This window comes from Balaenoptera borealis (genome assembly GCF_965194805.1).
Source record: "Balaenoptera borealis genome assembly, chromosome: 6".
Lineage (NCBI taxonomy): Eukaryota > Metazoa > Chordata > Mammalia > Artiodactyla > Balaenopteridae > Balaenoptera > Balaenoptera borealis.
The window spans coordinates 4,432,747-4,456,713 of record NC_138863.1 but is presented as its reverse complement, the minus strand read 5'-3'; the positions used below and the strand labels follow the sequence as shown (position 1 = coordinate 4,456,713).

Sequence of the window (23,967 nt, the reverse complement as noted above, 5' to 3'; positions counted from 1 at the left end):
ACCTTCCTCACAGAGCCGAGGATCTGGGGTGGAGTGCCCCTTGGTGCCCAGCCTTGGAAACCAAGCTCATGAAGTAACAGTAGAATCTGGTGTGGTCTGATTGTCATCTTAGTGTTAGCTGACCTATCATTCTTCCCCTTCCCAGGACCAGGAGAGAAGGCAGGAATGGGCTTCACTGAGGTCAAATGTAGCCCCAATCCAGATTTGGAGCATTTGGAGGATGGCACAGGCCAGTCCGTAGGTGCAGACTGAGCCTAGACCGCCCTGCAGCTCTTCCCTCACTGGACACAGCACCACCGTGCTCCAGGGACAAACACAAAACCTCTGGCATTCCAGATCTTATCAGCTCATTATCATAAGCATTATTTAATCCTGGCAACACAATAATCCCTTCCCTGTGTATGTATTATGCAAGATTCAAAGTCACTTGATGCCATGAGGAAAGTAAAAAGACTCTCTGCATAGGGCAGAAATAATTTGCAAGACCAACTTGGGGTAGAGGGTTCTCAAATGAACTCCAGTGGTCCGACAGCTTTCAGAGGGCCAGGCAGGCACCCCCTTTGAAGAGCTGCGTAACAAAAGGCCCTGGCTAGGGGCATTATAATTTGCTCCAACCAGTTCCAAAGGACTCCTATTTTCAATGATGTAAAGAGAAATACTAATGTCACAGGACGTGGGCATTGTGCTTGGTATAAGTACACACACAAAAGCTAAGCGAGGGTATTTTGGATGTCTTGTTGGGGAGGATGTAATTAAATTTACCTTCGAGAACACTTTGAAGTCTGTGGCTCACTGTTTTATATAAAGATAACGTTCCCCATCAGCTCATCTGTCAGTTGTAGAATTCTCACAAATTGGGAAAGTTGCTGAGGCAGAATCAATGTTTCCACTTGGAGTAAAATTATCTTTCAGGAGGCAGGATGTCATCCCTGCTCTGGCTGTTTGAGTCAAGCACGATGGTCGCCTGGGGGTGACATGCTGTCTTCAGTGAGCTGTGGGAGCTCCCAGGACTGGGTGTAAGTCTGGGCTCCGAGCATGGCAGCCCCGTGTGTGCCACGGGGAGACTGAGGTTTCTGGGTGGCATCAGCTTCTGTTCAGGCCCAGCCCCGCTAGGGTACCACCCAATGAGACCTCCCCACTGCTGAGCCCCATAAACATGGGAGCCTGGCTGGTGGGGAAAGCGCCACATCTCACTGGTTGGATGGCATTGGAAGTGGCCCATGTGCGCCACACCCAGTGCAGAAGCGCTGCAAGTGGGCTTCTTTTTAAAAATTTTTTATTTATTTATTTTTTATTGAAGTATAGTTGATCTGCAGTATCATGTTAGTTTCAGGTGTACAGTACAGTGATTCAGTTATTTATATACATATATATATATAATTCAGTTATTTTTATATATATTCTTTTTCAGATTCTTTTCCCTTATAGGTTATTACAAAATATCTAGTAGAATTCCCTGTGCTATACAGCAGGTCCTTGTTGTTTATCTATTTTATATATAGTTGTGTGTATATGTTAATCCCAAACTCTTAATTTATCCCTCTCCGCCCCTTTCCCCTTTGGTAGCCATCAGTTTATTTTCTGTCTGAGTCACTTTCTGTTTTGTAAATAAGTTCATCTGTGTCTTTTTTTTTTTTTTTATGATTCCACATGTAAGCGATATCATATGATATTTGTCTTTCTCTGTCTGGCTTACTTCACTTAGTATGACAATCACTAGGTCCATCTATGTTGCTGCAAATGGCATTATTTCCTTCTTTTTATAACTGAGTAATATTCCATTGTATATAATACCACATCTTTATCCATTCATCTGTCGATGTACATCTATGCAAGTGGGCTTCTAAGGGGCTGACAACACCTCCCCTTCATATCCTGGACTGTGCCTTTGTTCTACTTGTGTCATAACTCAATAAAAACACAAATGCGCATCCCCTTTTATGGACATTCACATTTTGATAAAAGACTATTGGAAAGTTTTCTTTCAAAAGAACGACTCTCTAAAGGCAATTTCAGGTAGTCAGAGAGCAAGTATCAATGGGATTGTCCAGAAGGGAATATTCATTTATCTTTAGTGTTTTTGCTTGGAAGTAGCAAACGTTCTTGAATTCATACACTTGAGTCCACAATTTAAAAATTGGAGGTAACTTTTCATGTTTCCATTCGTGGTAGAGGCTGGGCATACAGCTTTCCTATATTCCTCCCCCTCTCCTGCTCTTGAGCGTGGCCGTGTGACTGCATAGTGACCAAGGATATAGACCTGATGTGTACACTGTTGCAGGCCTGGCCCCTAAAACCTTTCCACTGGTCCTCTCTGCTCTCCTCCACCCCGATAAGCTCTCAGGGGCTTCGCACAATAGCAGCTTCTCGGCCTTTCGGAGTCCACTTAAAGGTGAGGGAGGACTTCTCCCTGGATTCATCCAGGCTCTCACTTTGCTCCTCTGGTGCTGTACGTTCTAGTGTAGCTTGGGGGAGGATGGAAAACAGATGGATGTCTACCATGTCAGGTGACGGTAAATAAAGCGTGGGTAATACAACATGAAGCAAGACAGGAGGACAGAGGGGCAGGGTGGGCACTATTGTTGGAGATGGAGTTGACCCCGAAGCGGGGCCAGCAAGATGCTTGGCTGGTGCCAAGAGCTGGCCGGCGCCTGGAGGATGCAGAAGCAGCCGAACTCCCCACGGGGCCACCTGAGCTGTGCTGATGCAGCCTGAGGTCATCAGACGCCAATGGTCAAAGATGAAAGTTGTCCCTGCTCTCCAAGATGAGGGCCACCTCTGACCAGACAGGGCTCCAGCCCTAAGGCTGTAGCTCTGGGACATAAAATAAGCCAGGATGCTCAGAGAATCACGTGCGGAGTGAGAGCACGCCAGCTCTGACCTCCAGCTGTTTACTTTCTTCATCAGCACGGGGTCTGCTTCTCTCAGCATAAAACCCTCGGCGCTATGCTCCATTTGCTGTGTGATGTTGAACATTCAGCTGCAGGTAGAGGACTTTGCCCTGTGGTATTTTGGGTGCTTTCTCAGGAATGTGGCTGGATCCCAATTGCTTAGGAGGCAGGGTGAACCTGGTCCTGGTCCTCTTATCAAAAATGACCCTGATGACTGTCGTGGATTAAGGCTTACAGATCCCTCATCTCTGGAATGCTTCTGTCCTAAGGGCAGTAGGAACTCAGAGCTATTAGGATCCTTGTGGGGTTCACCCCAGGTCTTTTATAGATGAGGAAACGAACATGGCTCCCTGGGGGCCCCCAGGATGGGCCCCACATCACCCTGCGTTCAGCTTCCCTCTCACTCCTCCGAGTTGACTGTGTGGCCTGGTGGTGTCAGGGAGCAGCTCTTTGTGACTCTGGGAAGACTGTTAACCTTTCTGATCCCCACCTGGAAAGTAGGGAGTCTGGTTTCGGTTTGCCGTGGATGCACTCGTAGCCTCTCCTGGGCTGCCCTCCTGCCCTTCCTGCTCCACGTGCAGCTGGGAGCCGCGGGGGTCCATGTCAGCCTTTCCTGCTGCAGCTGGGGTCTCCGCGACTCCCTCCCTCGAGGCGCAGGAAGCGGATGTTTTCACGAAGCACTCGCTCAGTGTAGACAGTAAACACACAGCTCCGAGCCCAGTAGCACCTGTGGGGACATCTCCCCAATTTGCTACTCCCCAGTGCCCACTCCTCCCCTGGGGGGAGGCCTGAGGCTCAGGGATGCGAGGGTCACGGGCATCTGCCATCGGCCCTGCTAAGGAAATGGGGGCTGCGGGTGGGGGATGTGCATATAGCATGTGTGTACGTGTGTGTATGCACATGAACACATGCATGTGTGTAGTGTGTGTATAGCATGTGTATATGCTGTATGCATGTGAACATGTGCATGTGTGTAGTGTGTATAGCATGTGTACGTGCATGTATGCATGTGAACATGTGCACGTGTGGGGTGTGTATAGCATGTGTGTACATGTGTGTATGCATGTGAACATGTGCATGTGTGTAGTGTGTGTAGTATATGTATGCAAGTGAACATGTGCATGTGTGTACATGTGTGTATGCATGTGAACGTGTGCATGTGTGTGGGTGTGTGCATAGCATGTATGTACATGTGTGTATGCATGTGGACGTGTGCATATGTGTGTGTATGTGTTTATAAGTGTGGGGTGTGTATATATGCGTGTATCTGTGCATGTGTGTTTATATGTCTGTTGGTGTGTTTGTGTGTGTGGGCATGTGTGTTTGTGGGGCATGTGTGTTTCTGTGTGCAGTGTGAATATGTGTTGTGTGTGTGTGTGTCTGTGTGGTTGGACTGGCCCGAGGTCACCCAGCTCATTTGTGTATTTGGACTCAGCCCAGCTCAGCCTACGGTGCTTTCCAAGAAGCCACGACCCTCCTCCCAGACACTGGCTGACCTCCCTCCAGGCGGGGAGACGCCTGAGGACGGGTCAGAGTGAGGCTACCCAAGGGCTCTAGAGACGGAGCAGAGGTATCCCAGAGGGGTGACGGAGGTCTACCAGACCCCCAAACTGGCCCTCAACAAGGGAAACAGAGCCAAGTGAAATGGTTGGGGATGGAGGGTGAGGGGAGACCCTGCAGACAGTCTCCTGGCTTCTCACAGGACCGTGCACCCTGGCCCTGGGATGCAGGAGCGTCCCCCCTCCCCTCCCCCACCCCACCTGCATCGCAGTGCTGTGTTGTCATCTCCCCTGTAGCGCAAGCTCTGCCGGTCATGGAACAGCAAGCGGTGCTCACGGAGACCTCACTTGGTGCCGGCCGCTGTGCTGGGTGCACGGGTCATAGCTGGGGTCACTGTTCACAGCAGCCCGGCAGGGTGGAGACCAACTGCCCGCCTGGTGAGAACGTGGAGGGTGCAGGGCCAGGAAGGGCGAGAGCTGGGGAGCCTGGGCTTGGGTCAGTCAAGGCCTTTCTAAGCCACTAGAATTGACAGCAGAGACCAAATTGCTAAGATGCTTAATCCCTAGGCCAAGAGGAGGAGCGACGCGCTGTGTCTGTCTGCCGTGTGGAGGAGCTGGGTGAGCTGGGCTGAAGAGAGAGTCATCCCACTACAGTCCAGTGCGCGGGGTAGGGGAGCGGGGGGTAGAGGCCAAAACTCCTGGAGGCCGACTCCTGGCCTCCCGTTTGCCTCCCAAAGCCCCATATGAAAAGTGCACTGCGGAATGTCTATGAGGCAATAAACCCGTACTGAGTACATCCCATGTGCCGGGGGCCCGAAATACACCGTCTTAGGTAGTTATATGGGCACTAAGTGTGGCCGTTTTGAAGAGGAAAGGAATCAGACCTGCCAGGTACTCATGGAGTCTCAGCTTCTCCATCTGGAAAACGCTCCTGCAGGGATGAGGCCAGGCGGCCGGAAGCCGGATCCCTTAGACGAGGTCCTAGGTCGGGTGCCCGGTGCCCACACCCCTTGTGCAGATCTGGCCACACACATTCATCGCACAACCGTTTCATTGATGTCCCTTCCCCCACTAGACTGCAAAGCAGCTCCCCTGGGCATCTCGGTGTCTGGCACGTAGAAGGCGTTCAATAAAAGACTTGGAGAGTAAACCCCACACCACTGCAACGCTGCAGCCGTATCTTCTAGTGACCCGGGATGGTTAAGGGGACCACGCGTTGGCGAATGAGTGATTCTAATGGTGGGGATCTCAGGTGCTTGGAGACACATATTTTGGGTCAAGCTCCCTCTGATTTTCCAAACCTCACTGTTGAGGTAGCTGCCAGCTTGGTTCCAAGCCCATTGGTTTTTCGTGGCTCCTTTGCTTTCGTTAGCATCACCCATGCCTCCCTTAAATTAAAATCTTCAGACCTGCGAGGACATCAGAAGCCAGTTCTCTCAGTTGTTTGGGTCCCACAATGTCTTTAGTGGCTGAAAATAGTGTCACTCTTTGAAATAGCCCTGTGACACCGACCACCATTACTGTCTTCGCATCACACATGGATGGAGGATTAGGAAGAGCCTCAAAAGCAGCTTCTTCAGCGTTAGGGGTCTTAAACTTGCTAGTTCTGGACGGAGGTGTTTGTTTAAGGCCAGATGGTCTCAAGAACATCTTCGAAAGAACGCCGTGGTAGCCCGCAGTGGTTCTGGACCCGGAACCTGCTGGTTCCTCAGGGCAGGCAGAGGGCAGAGCCACCGAGAGCTTTAATTCCACTTTAATCAGATTGCATTCCATAGATGCTCCCTTAATGAGGGTTAATGACATTAATTACTGTCCCCTTCATTTCAGAACACACTCCAGAGGAGCTAATTGTCGCATAATGACCCTGGAACGGCTCCGGCCCCAGCAGAACTCCCAGGAAGGGTCTGTTTCCCTTTCTTTCCCCCAGTCCCTCTGCCCTTCCACCCCACACACTCTCTCATTTGCTTTCCCCCCGTCAGGGCTGTCATGTCTCCTGTCTCTGCGTCAGATAAGAATGGGTGTTGTAGCACACGGCGGCATCGCTCTCCCAGGGGGGCCTGGATTTTAAACGTGGATTGCTGACAGGCTCGCAGTTTGACGAGCTGCCCGGTGGATGATGACGTCATGAGCATCCCCCTGCAGGACGGGTGGGTGAGCGCCTGGTACCCTGGCAAGAGTGACCCGAATTAAAAACGCACGGCTAGGGCCTTCCCTGGCGGCGCAGTGGATAAGACTCTGGGCTCCCAATGCAGGGGGCTCAGGTTCCATCCCTGGTCAGGGAACTAGATCACACATGCATGCCGCAACTAAGAGTTCACATGCCACAACTAAGGAGCCCATGAGCAGCAACTAAGGAGTCCGGCTGCCACAACTAAGACTCAGCGCAACCAAATAAATAAATAAATAAATAAATAAATAAATAAATAAATATTTAAAAAAATAAATAAAGGGACTTGTCCCAACAGGATAAAAACCTTAAAAAACTGAAAAAATGAAAGTGCATGGCCAATCTGACCCAATAACTTCTATTTTTATTGAAGTATAGTTGATTTGCAATGTTGTGTTAATTTTTGCTGTACAGCAAAGTGATTTATCACAGAATATTGAGTATAGTTCCCTGTGCTATATAGTAGGACCTTGTTGTCTATCCATCCTATATATAATAGTTTGCGTCTGCTAACCCCAGCCTCCCACCCCATCCCTCTCCCTCCCCTCTCCCCCTTGGCAACCACAAGTTTGTTCTCTATGTCTGTGAGTCTGTTTCACAGATAAGTTCATTTGTGTCATATTTTAGACTCCACATGTAAGTGATAACATGTGATATTTGTCTTTCTGACTTACTTCGCTTAGTATGATAATCTGTAGTTAATAATCCATGTTGCTGTAAATGGCATTATTTCATCCTTTTTAATGGCTGCATAGCATTCCATTGCCATAACTTCTTTTTTAGGGATTTATCCTACAGATCTTTCTCCTGTACATGTCCACACAGAAGAACGTACAAAGGTATTCATTGTAGCACTGATGGAATAGCAAAGGGTGGACACGATCTAAATGTCTGACCAAGAGTGGGCTGGTCAGATGAATTATGTTATACCCACCAAGTGGGTGTTACGTGGCTAATATAAAATGAGGCCAATCTGTGTGTGCGGATATGAAACAATACCCAAGGTATATTATTAAGTGAAAAGAGCAAGGGAGTGGAACAATATATATGCTATGTTATCATTTGTATTAAAAAAAGTGAAATATATTTTTGTGAGTACATGTGCAGGAATCTACCCATCCCCTGGCACACACACAGAGCAGGAGGCCATGGTACAAATACCATAAAGTGCTGGGCTATAGCTTGTCAGGCTCTTGCGCAGTTTGCAGTGACCTACAAGGGGGCCCACTCTGTGCAGAGCTGAGGGCACCTGTGAGCTGGGCAAAGCCGGCTGGGGTGGGAGGACATAGTGGTTCTTGGTAACCAGGTGGGGCTGGCTGATGGGAGCCACGTGGAACAGAGTGAAAACCTAGCACTGGAAAGGGCAGGGAGTCACAGTTTGGGAGAAAACAGAGGGGCCAGTGGAGATCATGTCTCAGTGTGAACGTGCCATGAGAGAGTGAGCCCATAGGGACGATATTTAGACGATCTTTACCAATTTTTAAGACTCAAAGTTACTCCAAAGCTGCACTGTTCAATATGCTAGGCACTCTAGCCACATGTGGCCATTTAAATTTTTTTATGTTTTAATTTTCTATTGAAGTATACTTGATTTACAATGTTATGTTAGTTTCAGGTGAACAGTAAAGTGATTCAGATATATATATATATATATATATATATATATATATATATATATATATATATATATTCTTTTTCATATTCTTTTCCATTATGGGTTATTACAAGATATTGAATACAGTTAGTTCCCTGTGCTACACAGTAGGTCCTTGCTGTTTATCTGTTTTATATATAGTAGTATGTATCTGTTAATCCCAAACTCCTAACATCCTCCCACCTCCCCCTTTGGTAACCATAAGTTTGTTTTCTATGTTTGTGGGTCTGTTTCATGTTTTATGAATTAATTAGTAATTGTTTAGTAAGCTTTACCTACACAGGTTTGTATGAGTTCTGAAAAGTGTGCTTATCACAGTCAGACCAAGTTAAAAGGTGTTACCCACCACTAACATTTTCATAACGCTTATTCCTTTACAATCATGATTTTCATTGCTTTACAATCCAGATCCTACTATTTTGCAATGAACACCAAACCCTAGAGCCTTGGAGCTCTCAGCTTGGGTCAAAACCAAGAGTCTGCTCCCATGACATGTGAAAGAAAGGGTCTCCGTGGACCACCCTGGAGAGACGAACATTTCACTGCTCTCTGAGCTTAGGATGGGGAGTCCGCCCACCTCTCAGGCCACTTTGAGCCTTGGCCAGACACAGTCTGGGGTGGGTAAGGGGAGGGCAGGCAGACAGTCTGCAGAAATTGGGGTTCCTTTGGTATGAGAAGGCAAATCTACGGCGGGGCACTGGGAAAGTGGAGCTTGTTCAAGAGGACAGACTCTGAGGGATGGTTTTCCAGTTTGTACAGAGCACATGCAGAGCACGGGGGCCTGGGGCTGTCTCTTTCTGTCCTAATTTGTGTTCATGTCCTGTACAGACACAGGCTGAGGGGTATGTGCTGGTGGCCAGAAGACAGCTGGGAACCACTGGTAGTTTTGGGCATTAAAGATCTAACCCACTGAAAATCCCAGGAAAGCCTGGAGATCTAGCTTGGTCTACAGAGTAGGAGACTGTAGAACTTTCTGTGGTGTAACCAAAAACTGCCCAATAGTTCATTTGAATTAAATTCCAATAAATTTATCCCACCTCAATTTGTCTCCTTCCTTTGATTGTGTTCTCACCACAATTTAGAAGGGGGTTACTTACAATATGCCACCAAGTAACCTTTCATATTCTTACAAAATTGAAATTTATCTTTTGACCCTCACCTTTCTATTCTTTAATCTTTCTCTTTCTTAGTATTTCTTACTTCTTTATTTAGAGTTTCTCTTCTCCTATTTTCACCCCTTTTCTGGGTCGTAGTTTTCATCTAGCCATTGGCCTGCCAGCGCTCCAGTGCTTCTCAAGAGCAGGAACCCAGGAATTAAGAGGCAATGACTTAGTCCCAATGTTCCAAATATTAGCTGTGGGACCCTGGGCCTTAGTTTCCCCATCTTCAAAGTCAGAAGATTGAAAGCGTTCATTTAAAAGATCTTTTTTAGCTCCAGAAACCAAATTACTGAGTCAGTCCAAGAAAAAGTTTTTACTCCATTATATAGAATATATGAATAGAGCAAAGAATTCATTTATTAAAATATGTGCAAGATAATATACAGATTATTAATAAAAAGCTAGTAGTACCGATGACTGACTGAATTTACTAGTTGCCAGATTAGAGTATTTTCTAACTATCAAAATTTAAATTCAGCAACTAGTACTGATGAGATGACGTGTCCAACTGGGATAGATCGTGGAGTGTGTGAAGAGTGAGTTTTGCTTATATACAAACTTTATATAGATTAAGAAATAATCACAAGCTCTAGAAACACTTGTTATGCACAACTAACTTGGTGGTCAGCCTACAAAGATCTACTGAGAGAGAGCAGGGCTGGTGGACGTAGGGCATCAGTGTGGGTCTTCAGACAGGCAATGGTCAATCTCCTCCCTGGAGAGTCGGGCCCACCTCCATCCCTGGCTCCTCAGAGAGGCATTACTTTTTCTTTTTCTCCTTTTTCCCTTTCTTCTCCTTCTCTTTTCCTTTGTCCTTTTCATTTTCTTTGTTATCTCCTTTTAATGCCAAGGCTCGCTTTTTACCCATAGGCGTCTTGGCGTACCAGTCCTGAAATCGAACAGACGTTCAGGAAAATATCAAAAGGATGTGAATTCACTAGTATGCCCTTAAAAATAAAGAAAAGCTCACTGAACGGAAGGGGGCAAGCAGCCATTAAATGTTGGGCATTTAATGTATGTTCAATACAAATTCTTTCTACGTGGGTTTACCAACCTCTATTTCTATACAATTTGAAACTTCTATCTCAAGGAGTTAACAGTTAAGGAGGATCACTGGCCAGATCTAACCAACGACCCTTCCCAACTAAGTCACCTGACTTCCTGGGAATCTTGCTCTATCCCGAAGGTGTGGGTTTTCTTGGTAATGTGAATGGCTCCCCATGGTTCAGACAAGGCCACCAGCAGCTGGACTGAGGGATACTGTTAAAAACATGGCAGAAATATTGGAGCCAAAATACCCCAAAGCACTTAATGATTGCAACTGGCCCTGTGATGACACTTTTCTCAACTTTCACATTTGAAATCTGAGAAACACTTTGGTTTACAAGCTCTGTGGTTATAATATTTCATTAAATGACTATGCTACAAGTTATTTATCAATTCTCCCATTAACGGACATATAGGTCATTTCCAATATTTTGTTATTATGAACCGTGTTGAAATTCACAATTTTTATATCTCCTTATACACAAATGAGAAAACTTCTCTGGGGCATATACACAGAAATAGAATTCCTGGGTTGTAGGTCATGAGCATCTTCAATTTTATTTGATATTTCCAAACTGCACTCTGAAGTGTGTGAGTAGGACACTATCTCAGTCTTTGTGTGTCTTAAAGTGTCTTTATTTTTTCTGATCTCTTGGATGTTAGTTTAGCTGGATATAAATTTTAGGTAGACAGTTATTTTTCCTCAGCACTTTGCAGATATACTCTCACTTTCTTCTGGTGTCTATTTTTGCCAAGGAGACGTCTGATCTCCCAGTTGCTTCTTTGCAGGTAATCTGGTATCTTAAGACTGGCTTGTTGCCTTGTTCTTAGGTTCACAATAATGCATGTAGGTGTAGATTTGTTTCATGTGTTCTGCTGGTCATGTGGAATTTGTTTTTAACCTAAGAAGTCATGTCTTTAATTAAGGAAAATTCTCAGCAAGTATTTCTTCAAATAATTGTTTCTCTGACATTTCTTCTCTTCTTCTAGAACTACTGTTAGTTGGGTGTCAGTGTCTTCAAAGGTTCTTACTTGCAGTTTATAGGTTTTATGTTTTTATTTTTCTATGTTGCCTTCTGGGGGGAGCTCCCCAGGACCATCCTCCAGTCTGATAATTTGCTCTTTGACCATGTCTAGTCTAGTGTTCACACCTCTTTTATTTTTTGGCTTTTTATGTTAGTTACCTTATGTTTCATTTCAAAGCTTTCTTTTTGTGATTTTTTTCTTAATTATCTGTTTTTATTCCATTTCTGCCTGTCTTTGTTTCAAAACTTAGTGTGCATCTCTAATGGAAGTTACGCCTTCATTTATTTTCTTGAACATCTTAATCATATTAATCTAAATGTTTTTGTTTAAACTATTGTCTTTTCTTTTTTTTTAAAGTATTTATTTATTTATTTATGGCTGTGTTGGGTCTTCGTTTCTGTGTGAGGGCTTTCTCTAGTTGTGGCAAGTGGGGGCCACTCTTCATTGCGGTGCGCGGGCCTCTCACTATTGTGGCCTCTCTTGTTGCGGAGCACAGGCTCCAGACGTGCAGGCTCAGTAATTGTGGCTCACGGGCCTAGTTGCTCCGCGGCATGTGGGATCTTCCCAGACCAGGGCTCGAACCCGTGTCCCCTGCATTGGCAGGCAGATTCTCAACCACTGCACCACCAGGGAAGCCCTAAACTACTGTCTGTTAATCATTTTTGTTTGAAGATTGTATGTAACACTAGATTTCCTAAAATGTTTTGGAATTTTGATTTTCAGATTTGTTTTGGTCTCTCTCTCTCTCTCATTATACCTACCTCCCTAGCAGTACTGCACTTGCTTCCATGTGGTTCTCTAAACCCACATCCAGAACCAGGACTTATAGGGTGTTTAGAAGCTAATGCTCCTTGGTGATATTGGGATATCAAAGATCCAGTCATAGAAGCAGCAGGTTTGTCATTTTATCTTCTACAACTCCTAATCTTTTTTTGTTTTCTATCATTTATTTCTCTCTATGCTACATGACAGGCATCTGGTTGTCCCTGTGTTTGAGATTTATCTTTGTTTCTGGCACTTGGGGATTTTCTCATTCTTCTTTTAGCATTGACTCACCTTTCAACGTAAGGTGAGGTGGCCAAGTACTTAAGGTGATGGACTCCTAATTTACTGAGGCACAGTATGGAATGTGGTCAACAAAATTGGCTTTGGAGTGAGATTTGAATTTTAGCTCTACTCCTTTTAAGCTGTGTGACCTGGAACAAGTCATTTTGCCTCTTGTTTGTTTGTTTGTTTTGTTTTGGCTGCTGCAGCAAATTACCACATGGCTTAAAAAAACACATTATCTTATAGTTCTGTAGATCAGAAGTCCAAAATGGGTCTCATGGGGCTAAAATCAAGGTGTCTGCAGGCTGTGTTCCTTTCTGGAGCTCCAGGGCAGAATCTGTCCCCTTGTCTTTTGTAGTTTCCAGTGGCCACTGGCTTTCCTGGCTTGTGGCCCCATCTCTACCTTCGAGCTAGCAGTGTTGTGCTACCTGGAGTCTCAACGATTCCTCATGCTGCCATCTTTCTGGTTTCTCTTCTTTTTTTTTTAATAAATTTATTTATTTATTTATTTTTGGCTGTGTTGGGTCTTCGTTTCCGTGTGAGGGCTTTCTCCAGTTCTGGCAAGCGGGGGCCACTCTTCATTGCGGTGCGCGGGCCTCTCACTGCCGCGGCCTCTCCCGTTGCGGAGCACAGGCTCCAGACGCGCAGGCTCAGTAGTTGTGGCTCACGGGCCCAGCCGCTCTGCGGCATGTGGGATCTTCCCAGACCAGGGCTCGAACCCATGTGCCCGGCATTGGCAGGCAGATTCTCAACCACTGCGCCACCAGGGAAGCCCCTGGTTTCTCTTCTTGTGCCCTCTTCTAACTTTTATGATTACACTGGACTCACAAGGATAATTCAGGGTAATCTGTCTTAAGGTCAGCTGATTAGCAAACTTATTCCATCTGAAACCTTAATTCCCCTTTGCCATGTAACCTAACATAGGCCCAGGTTCCAGGGACTCGGATGTAGGTCTCTTTGGGGAGCCAATATTCTGCCTACTACACCTCACTATAACTCAGTTTCCCCATCTGCAAAATAGGGTAAATGGTGTGGTCTAACTGAGTCTAACTGTGTGTCTGGCACATAAGTAGTCATAAGTATTAGCTAACACTATTATAACTATTACATCATTATCATGCAATATTTTCTCCATCATGTCCATTGTGCAGGTACATGTGTTTGGAGAATCTGCAAGACCCTAGTCTGACACGTTGTCAGAAGCACAGCTGGGTGAAATTCCTCAGGGTGAAAATGATAGACCTGATTACCAGCAACTACAGCCATGGAATCACATTATTTGGCAGAGTGACAGTTTCATTCCATCTATCCATCTGCTCAATCCATTTGCCACTAAACAAGTTAACTGAACATCTAGGTGGGACAAGGTGCTGTGCCAAGTCCTGGAGATACGACAGGAAGCAGAAATGGATGTGGGGTCCGCAGAAACTCTACAAGCCAGAAGGGAGTGGCAGGACATATTTAAAGTGATGAAAGGGAAAAACCTACAACCAAGATTATGCTACCCAGCAAGGATCTCATTCAGATTCTATGGAGAAATTAAAACCTTTACAGACAAGGAAAAGCTAAGAGAATTCAGCACCACAAAATTCAGCTATACAACAAATGCTAAAGGAACTTCTCTTGGTAGGAAAAACAAGAGAAGAAGACCTACAATAACAAACCCAAAACAATTAAGAAAATGGTAATAGGAGCATACATATCGATAACTACCTTAAATGTAAATGGATTAAATGCTCCAACCAAAAGACATAGACTGGCTGAATGGATACAAAAACAAGACCCATACATATGCTGTCAACAAGAGACCCACTTTAGATCTAGGGACACATACAGACTGAAAGTGAGGGGATGGAAAATGATACTCCATGCAAATGGAAATCAAAAGAAAGCTGGAGTGGCAATTCTCATATCAGACAAAATAGACTCTAAAATAAAGACTATTACAAGAGACAAAGAAGGACACTACATAATGATCAAGGGATCTATCCAAGAAGAAGATATAACAATTGTAAATATTTATGCACCCAACATAGGAGCACCTCAATACATAAGGCAAATGCTAACAGCCATAAAAGGGGAAATCGATAGTAACACAATCATAGTAGGGGACTTTAATACCCCACTTTCGCCAATGGACAGATCATCCAAAATGAAAATAAATAAGGAAACACAAGCTTTAAATGATACATTAAACAAGATGGACTTAATTGATATTTATAGGACATTCCATCCAAAAACAACAGAATACACTTTCTTCTCAAGTGCTCACGGAACATTCTCCAGGACAGATCATATCTTGGGTCACAAATCAAGCCTTGGTAAATTTAAGAAAACTGAAATTGTATCAAGTATCTTTTCTGACCACAATGCTATGTGACTAGACATCAATTACGGGAAAAAATCTGTAGAAAATACAAACACATAGAGGCTAAACAATACACTACTAAATAAGCAAGAGATCACTGAAGAAATCAAAGAGGAAATCAAAAAATACCTAGAAACAAATGACAATGAAAACACGACGACCCAAAACACGACGACCCAAAATTGACATGGCTACTATGTCCACTTCTAAAAACAGAAGTACCAAAGGACCCAGCAATCTGACTACTGGGCATATACCCTGAGAAAACCATAATTCAAAAAGAGTCATGTACCACAATGTTCATTGCAGCTCTATTTACAATAGCCAGGACGTGGAAGCAACCTAAGTGTCCATCTACAGATGAATGGATAAAGAAGATGTGGCACATATATACAATGGAATATTACTCAGCCATAAAAAGAAACAAAATTGAGTTATTTGTAGTGAGGTGGATGGACCTAGAGTCTGTCATACAGAGTGAAGTAAGTCAGAAAGAGAAAAACAAATACTGTACGCTAACACATATATATGGAATCTAAAAAAAAAAAAAGGTTCTGAAGAACCTAGGGGCAGGACAGGAATAAAAACGCAGACGCAGAGAATGGACTTGAGGACACGGGGATGGGGGAGGGTAAGCTGGGACGAAGTGAGAGAGTGGCATGGACATATATACACTACCAAATGTAAAACAGATAGCTAGTGGGAAGCAGCTGCATAGCACAGGGAGATCAGGTAGGTGCTTTGTGACCACCTAGAGGGGTGGGACAGGGAGGGTGGGAGGGATACAGGGATATATGTATATGTATAGCTGATTCACTTTGCTATAAAGTGGAAACTAACATACCGTTATAAAGCAATTATACTCCAATAAAGACGTTAAAAAAAAAAAAGAAATGGATGGGGGGGATGGGGTTAGTGGTGATGGTGGTAAAATGATTTCGTTTCCCTGAAAAATGAAAAAAGTGATCAAATGTGCCAAGAATGGATGTGAGAAGCATATGCTTTCTCATCCCAGGTTATAAAATGGTAGCATTTCCTTGTTTTGCTTAGTGTGATCGGTTCCAGTTATTGGACCTCAAGCACCTGTAACAGATAGAAAAACTTCTAGAGATCATTTCAGAAAGTTAAAAACCCAGCTAAGAGAAAGCATAGATTTTAACACCTAAGCTTAGTTCCTCAAAATAAGGAGAAACATTATTTTAGAAAGGAGAAATAACCTAGGGATTTCTGAAAAGGATATATCGCTTGAAGAGGATGAATATTTGCAATTAATACTAACAAGGTTTAAATAGTTAACAAGTATACTGATTCAGACACTTGGCAAAATCTCCAGCCTGGAGTTGGAAATATTTCTTTTGAGTTTTTCTAGAGCAGGGGTCAGGAAACTATGGCTGATGGGCCAAATCTGGTCTGCAAATAAAGTTTTTGCAAATAAAGTTTTATTGGAACTCAGTCATACTTAGTCATTTATGTTCTCTGGATGCTTTTGCGCCATGATGCAGAGTTTAACAGTTGTGACAGAGATTGCATAGCTCTCAAAGCCTAAAATATTTGTTATCTGGCCCTTTTTGGAAAAAGTTTGTCAACCCTCGTGCAGATCATTATTTTGGGGATCAGTATTGAGACTATTTTCAACCTTCATTGAAGCATCAGCAGCAAAGCAGAAGGGAAACAGTTTCTACAGTTGGTGGAAAAGTGACACGTCGTAGAGGGAATTTTCCTAATCCCAAGCAGGCTTTCAGAGACAAGAGGCTTGAACGGGAATTCCAGCTCTCTTTCCGGTGACTGCATGGCCAAGATGGTGGTGGGTATAATTGCATGGATACAGTTTTCCTCCCTTTTGTTTCCAGTTGGCCAAGAAAACTACCTTTAGGTTCAGAAAGAGAACACAGCTGTACTCATTCTTATTAAAAGGATTTGGAGGGGTTGCCTGCTGGCCTGGGCCTTGGGGACGAAGGCTCTAAAAGGATTGTGCCTGGAAAAGGCACATCACCCTTGGCTAGTTCTTTTCCTCCCATATCGAGGGATATGGAAGAGTTAATTCTCAAAGTTTCCTCCCGATCTAAAAAGTTCTGTGAACATATCAGAGTGTGTTCAAAAATACGAAAACTAAATGTTGGCGAATTTTCTTGTGATTTCCTATCGCAAGTGTACTGGAAGATGAAGTGTACCAGCGCAAATATGGGGCAAAAGCAGCATTGGCTGGAAGTACACTGTTTAGGGAATGTTTTTTTCCATGCAAAACTTGTTCCATTATGTGATTATGAAGTAAAAATCAGTGAGAACCAAGAGACGTGTGTGTGTGTGTGTGTGTGTGTGTGTGCAAATCCAATGGTTTTGAAGCTGCTACTCAATTCTGCAATTTGGCTGTTCATTTATAAGGTCATGGATCATAATTTTCCAAAAATTTGGAAGACATGTGCTTCCCTGCTAAGGCCAGAAAAATATTGTGGCCCCAAAATTTCGAGTTTCTAAATTTTACTGGGTATGGTAGAGTCCAAATGCATGAAACCCAGGAGATTGGAGGGAGGAGGTGACATGACAAGTGTTTGCTGCTAGGACCTGGCCAGATAGGCGTTGTGTTTACCTTAAAGCTTTCTTCTTCCTCTTGGTAGACGGGACTCATGCTGGTGAGAGACGTGACGAACTCGAGGGCGGTGAGTGGCTTGTGAGATTGCTGCCGGATTCTCCGCTCCGTGAGCACCTCCTTCACCACTTGGACGATGTGTCCCTGCGTGAAGCCGTCGCTGATCTTTGCCAGGCAACTGATACTCAAGGCACCAGTGATGACTCCGCCGTTGCGCTGAATGATCTCTTTCCACAAAACTGTTGTATCCAAAATGATGGAAAAGACAGAGAACAGGAGTCACCACAGAGAAAGCAGCATTAACCCAGTTCCCAGGACAAAGCTGCGGCTCACCAAGAAAGGAGAGCACCGGAGGTCTGCTCCAATTTGTAATTCAAATGAGCAGGAAGCCACAGAACCAAATGCTCTGCCCCGAGTGATTTTCAACCGTAAGGGATGCACATCGATGGCCCTGAGGTCTACAGACTACGAGCCCCTTGAATTGACAAGGAAAAATTAAACTAGGGTCAGTATAGTTTTAGGGCGGTACCTTCAAAGATGTTCAAAATCTTCCAAAATTGGAAATTTACGTGGGTGTCTATGGCATTTGGCTAAGTAGGAGTCTGACTTGTTTGAGCTATAAAGTTCATTTCTTGCATGATTTTTATGTGTGGAATTGGAATGCAGAGTCCAATTTCTATCAGCCACGGCAGGGCTCGGTTCCCGTTGGGTGTAAGACACTGTCCCACACGTCCTATTAGACAGAGCAACTGGACCCTTTATTCTCTGCCCCCAACAATGGAAAAACATGCACAGATGAACAGATCTACCAGATGGGTGTCCTGTTGTTGTGTGGGTCAGTGGGACCTGGGGTAACCGGGAGATTTCACTTAGAACACAGGGACGCTGTGAAGATGAATTATGAAATTATCCCTGATGTTTACTTAACCTTAGAGATAGGATGGTCCCCATACAACATTTGAGATGAGATTACACTTCGAGAACTATGTCTATTCTATCAAGAGAGGCTCCGGGGAAATAAATGAGACTTGCTGTGGTGTGTTTAGTTCTATGAAGACAGTGAGGAAGGATGCAGGCAGGGGTAAGGTCTTCCGTATCAGAACCACCCGCGGCACTGAGAAGATTTGGCCAGATGTCTCTAGAGCATTTTGACCTTCTTTGAGGAATATCTGAAACAGTGTTTTAAAAAGTAAAGATTACTGCATGATCTGAGCACCGTCAGGTGTGTGACATGACTGCATCGTCCAAATACATTGATCCAAAACTATCTGATGAAATGAAAAGGTCCAATGACTGTCAAGGGATAGAATGACTTGGAATGTAACTAGGACCCACATCAGAGTCTGGCTTTTGGGGCCACGAGTTATTCCAACAACGCGCCTCCACTGTCCTCCTTGGCGGGGGATCCTTGGCCCCAAGGTGAGCTGAGTTGCTGGGAAGGGGTACATGTTATCATGGGGCCTGTGGTGTCTTTCCAACGGTGGAAGGTTAGCCATCAAGGGCTGAAAGCTGCAGTAAGACCAGCAAGGGCCACGGGGGCCCCCAAATTTGCCTGAAGCAACATCTTCCTCTTGCGTCTACACTGTTACTTCCTTGGTGGGTTTATTTGAACCTGAACCCATCTAAGGTAAAAGTAGGAGTAGAAAGATTTACTTCTCAAGCTGCTATGAGAAATAAGGACAAGAATGTGTACAAATCACTTGGAAGAAACTGTTCTGGCATACGGTGGACACTTTCTCTTCTGTAGCTTTATTACTGTTATTTCTGTAATTTTATTACTATCAAGTCATTCCACTTTGTACCAAAGTCTCCTAATGCTCAGTAAAACATCAATGATAAAAGCTAACACAAAATAAACGACAGAGTATTTCTAAGCATATCTGTGTAAAAGACGGATTGGAGCAGGGGAGGGTTACCCTTATCTAAATACAACTGTTGTAGAGTTAGACATCAGGAGACACAACCCGTGGTAAAAACACAAACAAGAACAACCAGATGACTCCATCCCTTGGGATGTCGTCTGTTTCCTGTCCTCATTCATAACATCTAGAAGCCGTGCGAACAGGTCTGAGTGGTGACTCTGGGAGCTGAGAAGGGAACATGTTTTATGGGACAGTCACTGGTGAGAACCCCTAAACCTGAGGACCCGGTAGATACCCCAGGCTGGGAACCCAGAGCAGCTTCAGACTTGGGCACCCGTGGGTGAAATTCCTACCTGCAGCGTGGAGGGGACAAACAGTGAGGGCTAAGGGCTTCCCAGCGACAAATATTGGCTCTCCCGTGCCCCCCTGTTAAGCTATGAAAGTCACAGCCTCCTTGTATTTTAACACAAAAATCCCTGCAAGTAAAGATTCAGTAATAGTGACGCAGACGTCGGGATTAACAGATACACACTACTATATATAAAGCAGATAACCAACAAGGACTTACTGTATAGCACAGGGACCTCTACTCAATATTTTGTAATACCATATAAGGGAAAAGAATCTGGAAAAGAATATACATATATACATACAACTGAATCACTGTGCTGTATACCTGAAACTAACACGATATTGTAGATCAACTATACTCCAATAAAAAAATAGTGATGCAAAAAAAGACAATTACTCTGGTCTAGTGTGGACATGTAAACACCCTATTGACACTGAACATGTATAATATTCGTGTAAAGTCTTGGTCAAGCTTCGTCAAAATACCTAAAACATTGATGACTTTCCCAAGCTCATCATTTTTTAATGGTGGTGCAGTCACAGCTGCGGTGGGACTTGCCCACTTGCCCCCAGCCATCTCCAGATCCAGAGAAGGGGAAAGAGAATCAGGCTTGACTTCCTTCTCATGTTTGATGAACTAGACTTACTAGCTTTTAAAGGAACAGCTTCTACTGCTTTTACAAAGCCACCAGATCATGGGTTCTTGGCCCTTAAATAGCTGCTCTGGGGCAAAGAGGGGATTCAGGCGCGGAGAGAGCTCCAGCCTGGTGGCTCATTGCAGTGGGAGCCCCACAGCCAGTACTGGAGCCACAAGCAGGCTGCCAAGCCTTTGGTCCAGCGCGGGGAGGGGGGGGGTGGGCACAAAAGCACAACAGGCTTGGGGGCTGGCAATGGGCGTGGCCGTGAGGACCAGAGGCCAGGGCTACAGAATGGTTCAAGGCAGCTGAGGGGCTCTCTGGACCTACTGCCGTGCTTTACCTTCCTTTCTCGGATGTAGAGGGCTTCTCAGTTCTTCAGACTAATCTACATCCCCTTCCCCTTCTTTAGGCTGAAAGGAATCTGGTCTTGGGTGTCCCTTCTCTGCTTTCGGCATTCCCAATTGATTCTATCCTGGCTAGTGCTTGAGACGACATAGTCTCTTAAAATTCATTTTTATTTGGGATTTTGCAAAAGCACAAGAAGGTGAATAATGTGATTTGGATGAGCTTCTGGCCTCTGCAGTCTAGAATTCCAGAAAAATCGAAAGACATGGACTGATAAAAAGAAACGAAATTGAGTTATTTGTAGTGAGGTGGATGGACCTAGAGTCTGTCATACAGAGTGAAGTAAGTCAGAAAGAGAAAAACAAATACCGTATGCTAACACATATATATGGAATCTAAAAAAAAAAAGATTCTGAAGAACCTAGGGGCAGGACAGGAATAAAGACGCCGACGTAGAGAATGGACTTGAGGACACGGGGAGGGGGAAGGGTAAGCTGGGGCGAAGTGAGAGAGTGGCATGGACATATATACACTACCAAATGTAAAGTAGATAGCTAGTGGGAAGCAGCCGCATAGCACAGGGAGATCAGCTCGGTGCTGTGTCCACCTAGAGGGGTGGGATAAGGAGGGTGGGAGGGAGACACAAAAGGGAGGAGATATGGGAATGTATATATATGTATAGCTGATTCACTTTGTTATAAAGCAGAAACTAACACAGCATTGTAAAGCAGTTATACCCCAATAAAGATGTTAAAAAAAAAAAAAAGAAAGACATGGGCTGGACCCCTCTGAGCAGACACAGGGTCCAAGGTGGGGGGCCTGTGATGAATCGGGTTATTAGCGGAACAGACCCCGGGGAAGAGAGGCAGGAGGAGGTATGAGGAACGTGGAGAGAAGGAAGCCCAAAGGGATTTCTGGGGACTAGACATGGCATTAATCAATCTGGGGGTGGATTTTCTTTGCAGAGACATTTTGAAGGAAACTGCTTGATTTGGGGAAAGGAGGTAGATGTTGAATTATATTTGGTAAACCTTAAGGACCGTGTTTCCTCGGGCTGATCTACCCTTCTCTTCTCAGCCCCGTCACTCCCCCGCACCGCCTGGAGAATCTGAGACATTGGATCGTGAGTGTTCCATGCACCTTTGGCCCTCTGCTGCCAGCAGATAGATGGACAAGCAAGGGCCCAAGTTATGGATTTGCAGCCCAGGCTTTACAGGCTGCAAGAGACCGTTTTTTTTTTTTTTTTTTTTTTTTTATGGCTGTGTTGGGTCTTCATTTCTGTGCGAGGGCTTTCTCTAGTTGTGGCAAGCGGGGGCCACTCTTCATCGTGGTGCGCGGGCCTCTCACTATCGCGGCCTCTCTTGTTGTGGAGCACAGGCTCCGGACGTGCAGGCTCAGTAATTGTGGCTCACGGGCCTAGTTGCTCCGCGGCATGTGGGATCTTCCCAGACCAGGGCTCGAACCCGTGTCCCCTGCATTGGCAGGCAGATTCTCAACCACTGTGCCACCAGGGAAGCCCCAAGAGACCGTTTTTGATCATTGCAAGATAGGAATAGTCTTTCTTTAACATAGATGTCCCAGCCACTGTGGCTATGGTAACTTCAAGGTCACTGGAGGAAACGCTGGGCAGCATTTATGACGTTGGCGAGAATGGCAGCCTGAACAAATCACCCACCGAAAAAGAAATATGTGAGACACATGTGGTTGAGTGGACAGAGTCCTGGGCCCAAGATGACCACTGCTGCAGGTTGATCATCCGCCCACAGGTGAAGGGATGCTTCCTCCTTCCTCTCCCACGATGCTGCCGTGAGGGGATTCAAGTTGGAATCTGTCTTGTGATCTGAGTCCCTAGAGAGGCCTGGCACTTTATCAAAAGAACACAACTGTCCTTGTTATACATCAATAGCTTCATTTTGAAAGGGCCTATGGTTTTGTCAAACAATAGAAACTGTTCAAAGTCAAGAATAATGTTCTAGCCCCTGAAAATTAATAATACTCTACCTTATTCCATTAAGATAGCTTAAAATATATATACAATACAGAGAGAGAGACAGAGAGACAGAGAGACAGAGAGACACAGAGAATCTAACCAAGGGGCATGAGAGTGGGAAAGCTCTGATGAAGCCAGGAGCGTGGAATCCTCTGTAGTGGGCAGAGAACACTGGTGATCACCCATCTCTGTGTTGACTCCTTCCTTGGCTAAACTACACATCCCTGCCCCCTTGAACCTTGGTGGGGCCTTGTGACTCATTCTGGCCAATGTGGCTAGAAGAACCGTTGGCCCCTCCTCAGTCTGGTCCCTAAATCTCCTGAGAGATCATTTATACTATCTTTCTTTCTTTTCCTTTGATGCTGGCTGGTTGCAAAGGATCCAGTGGAGGGCTTGTAGGCCCCAGAAGATGGAGAAGTCCCTAGATGGGTGGAGAAATAACTGGGCCCAAAGTCTTCCTGTGCTTTGCATATAACATTGTGATTATGATCACACTTTATCAAGACAGAAACGAATGCATATGGCAAACGGAGTGGCTAATAAGCTAAGAGTTTATAATGTATGGGGAGTAAAGGGTTGTTCTTCTAGCAAATCACACTGACCAGGAACTTAAGATCAACCAGAAAGGACCATATATCCTCTCTGTTTTGGTGGTGCTATTGTGACTAATGAAGGATTAATAGAAACCAAGTCTGACCTAATAGTTTTTATTATTATCAGCAATGCACCATGGCTACCACATCATTGCTACCGCCATCTCCTCTACCACGACTGCCACCATGACCAACAGCATCTCCATCACCCCCAGGCTGCAGTCATGACCACCACCATCTCCATCACCACCAGGCTGCAGTCATGACCACCACCATCTCCATCACCACCAGGCTGCAGTCATGACCACCACCATCTCCATCACCAACAGGCTGTGGTCATGACCACCATCATCTCCATCACCCCCAGGCTGCAGTCATGACCACCACCATCTCCATCACCACCATGCTGTGGTCATGACCACCACCATCTCCATCACCACCAGGCTGCGGTCATGACCACCAGCATCTCCATCACTTCCAGGCTGCGGTCACCATCACCACCATTTCCAACACCACCATCATCATCTCTAAACCAAATCTACCACTACCACCACTACCATGGGCGGCCAAGACGACCCCTCAATGAGTCGCACCTTTGGTATTCACATGCTGTGTAGTCCACTGTCCTTGAACTTGGGCTGGCCCTGTGACTTTCTCTTGACCAGCAGAGTGTGGTGAAAGTGACTCTGTGTGACTTCTGCAGCTGGGTCACAAGGATCCTTCCAGCTTTTGCCTCAACCTC

At 45.1% G+C, this 23,967-nt stretch overlaps 1 protein-coding gene across 4 annotated transcripts in view; it reads right to left on the bottom strand.

Moving 5' to 3' along the window:
- Positions 1-9,665: 9,665 nt before the first annotated feature.
- DRC11 (dynein regulatory complex subunit 11) overlaps positions 9,666-23,967 on the bottom strand; it is a 170,030-nt gene continuing 155,728 nt past the window's right edge. For 2 of the 4 annotated variants that reach the window (XM_082396877.1, XM_082396880.1), the window contains 2 exons: positions 17,447-17,685; positions 9,666-10,260 (listed from right to left, as the gene is read on the bottom strand). In XM_082396877.1, coding sequence (XP_082253003.1) covers positions 10,132-10,260; positions 17,447-17,685 — 368 coding nt within the window. In that variant the 3' untranslated portion in view covers positions 9,666-10,131. The other 2 variants (XM_082396879.1, XM_082396878.1) reach the window with 2 other exon arrangements.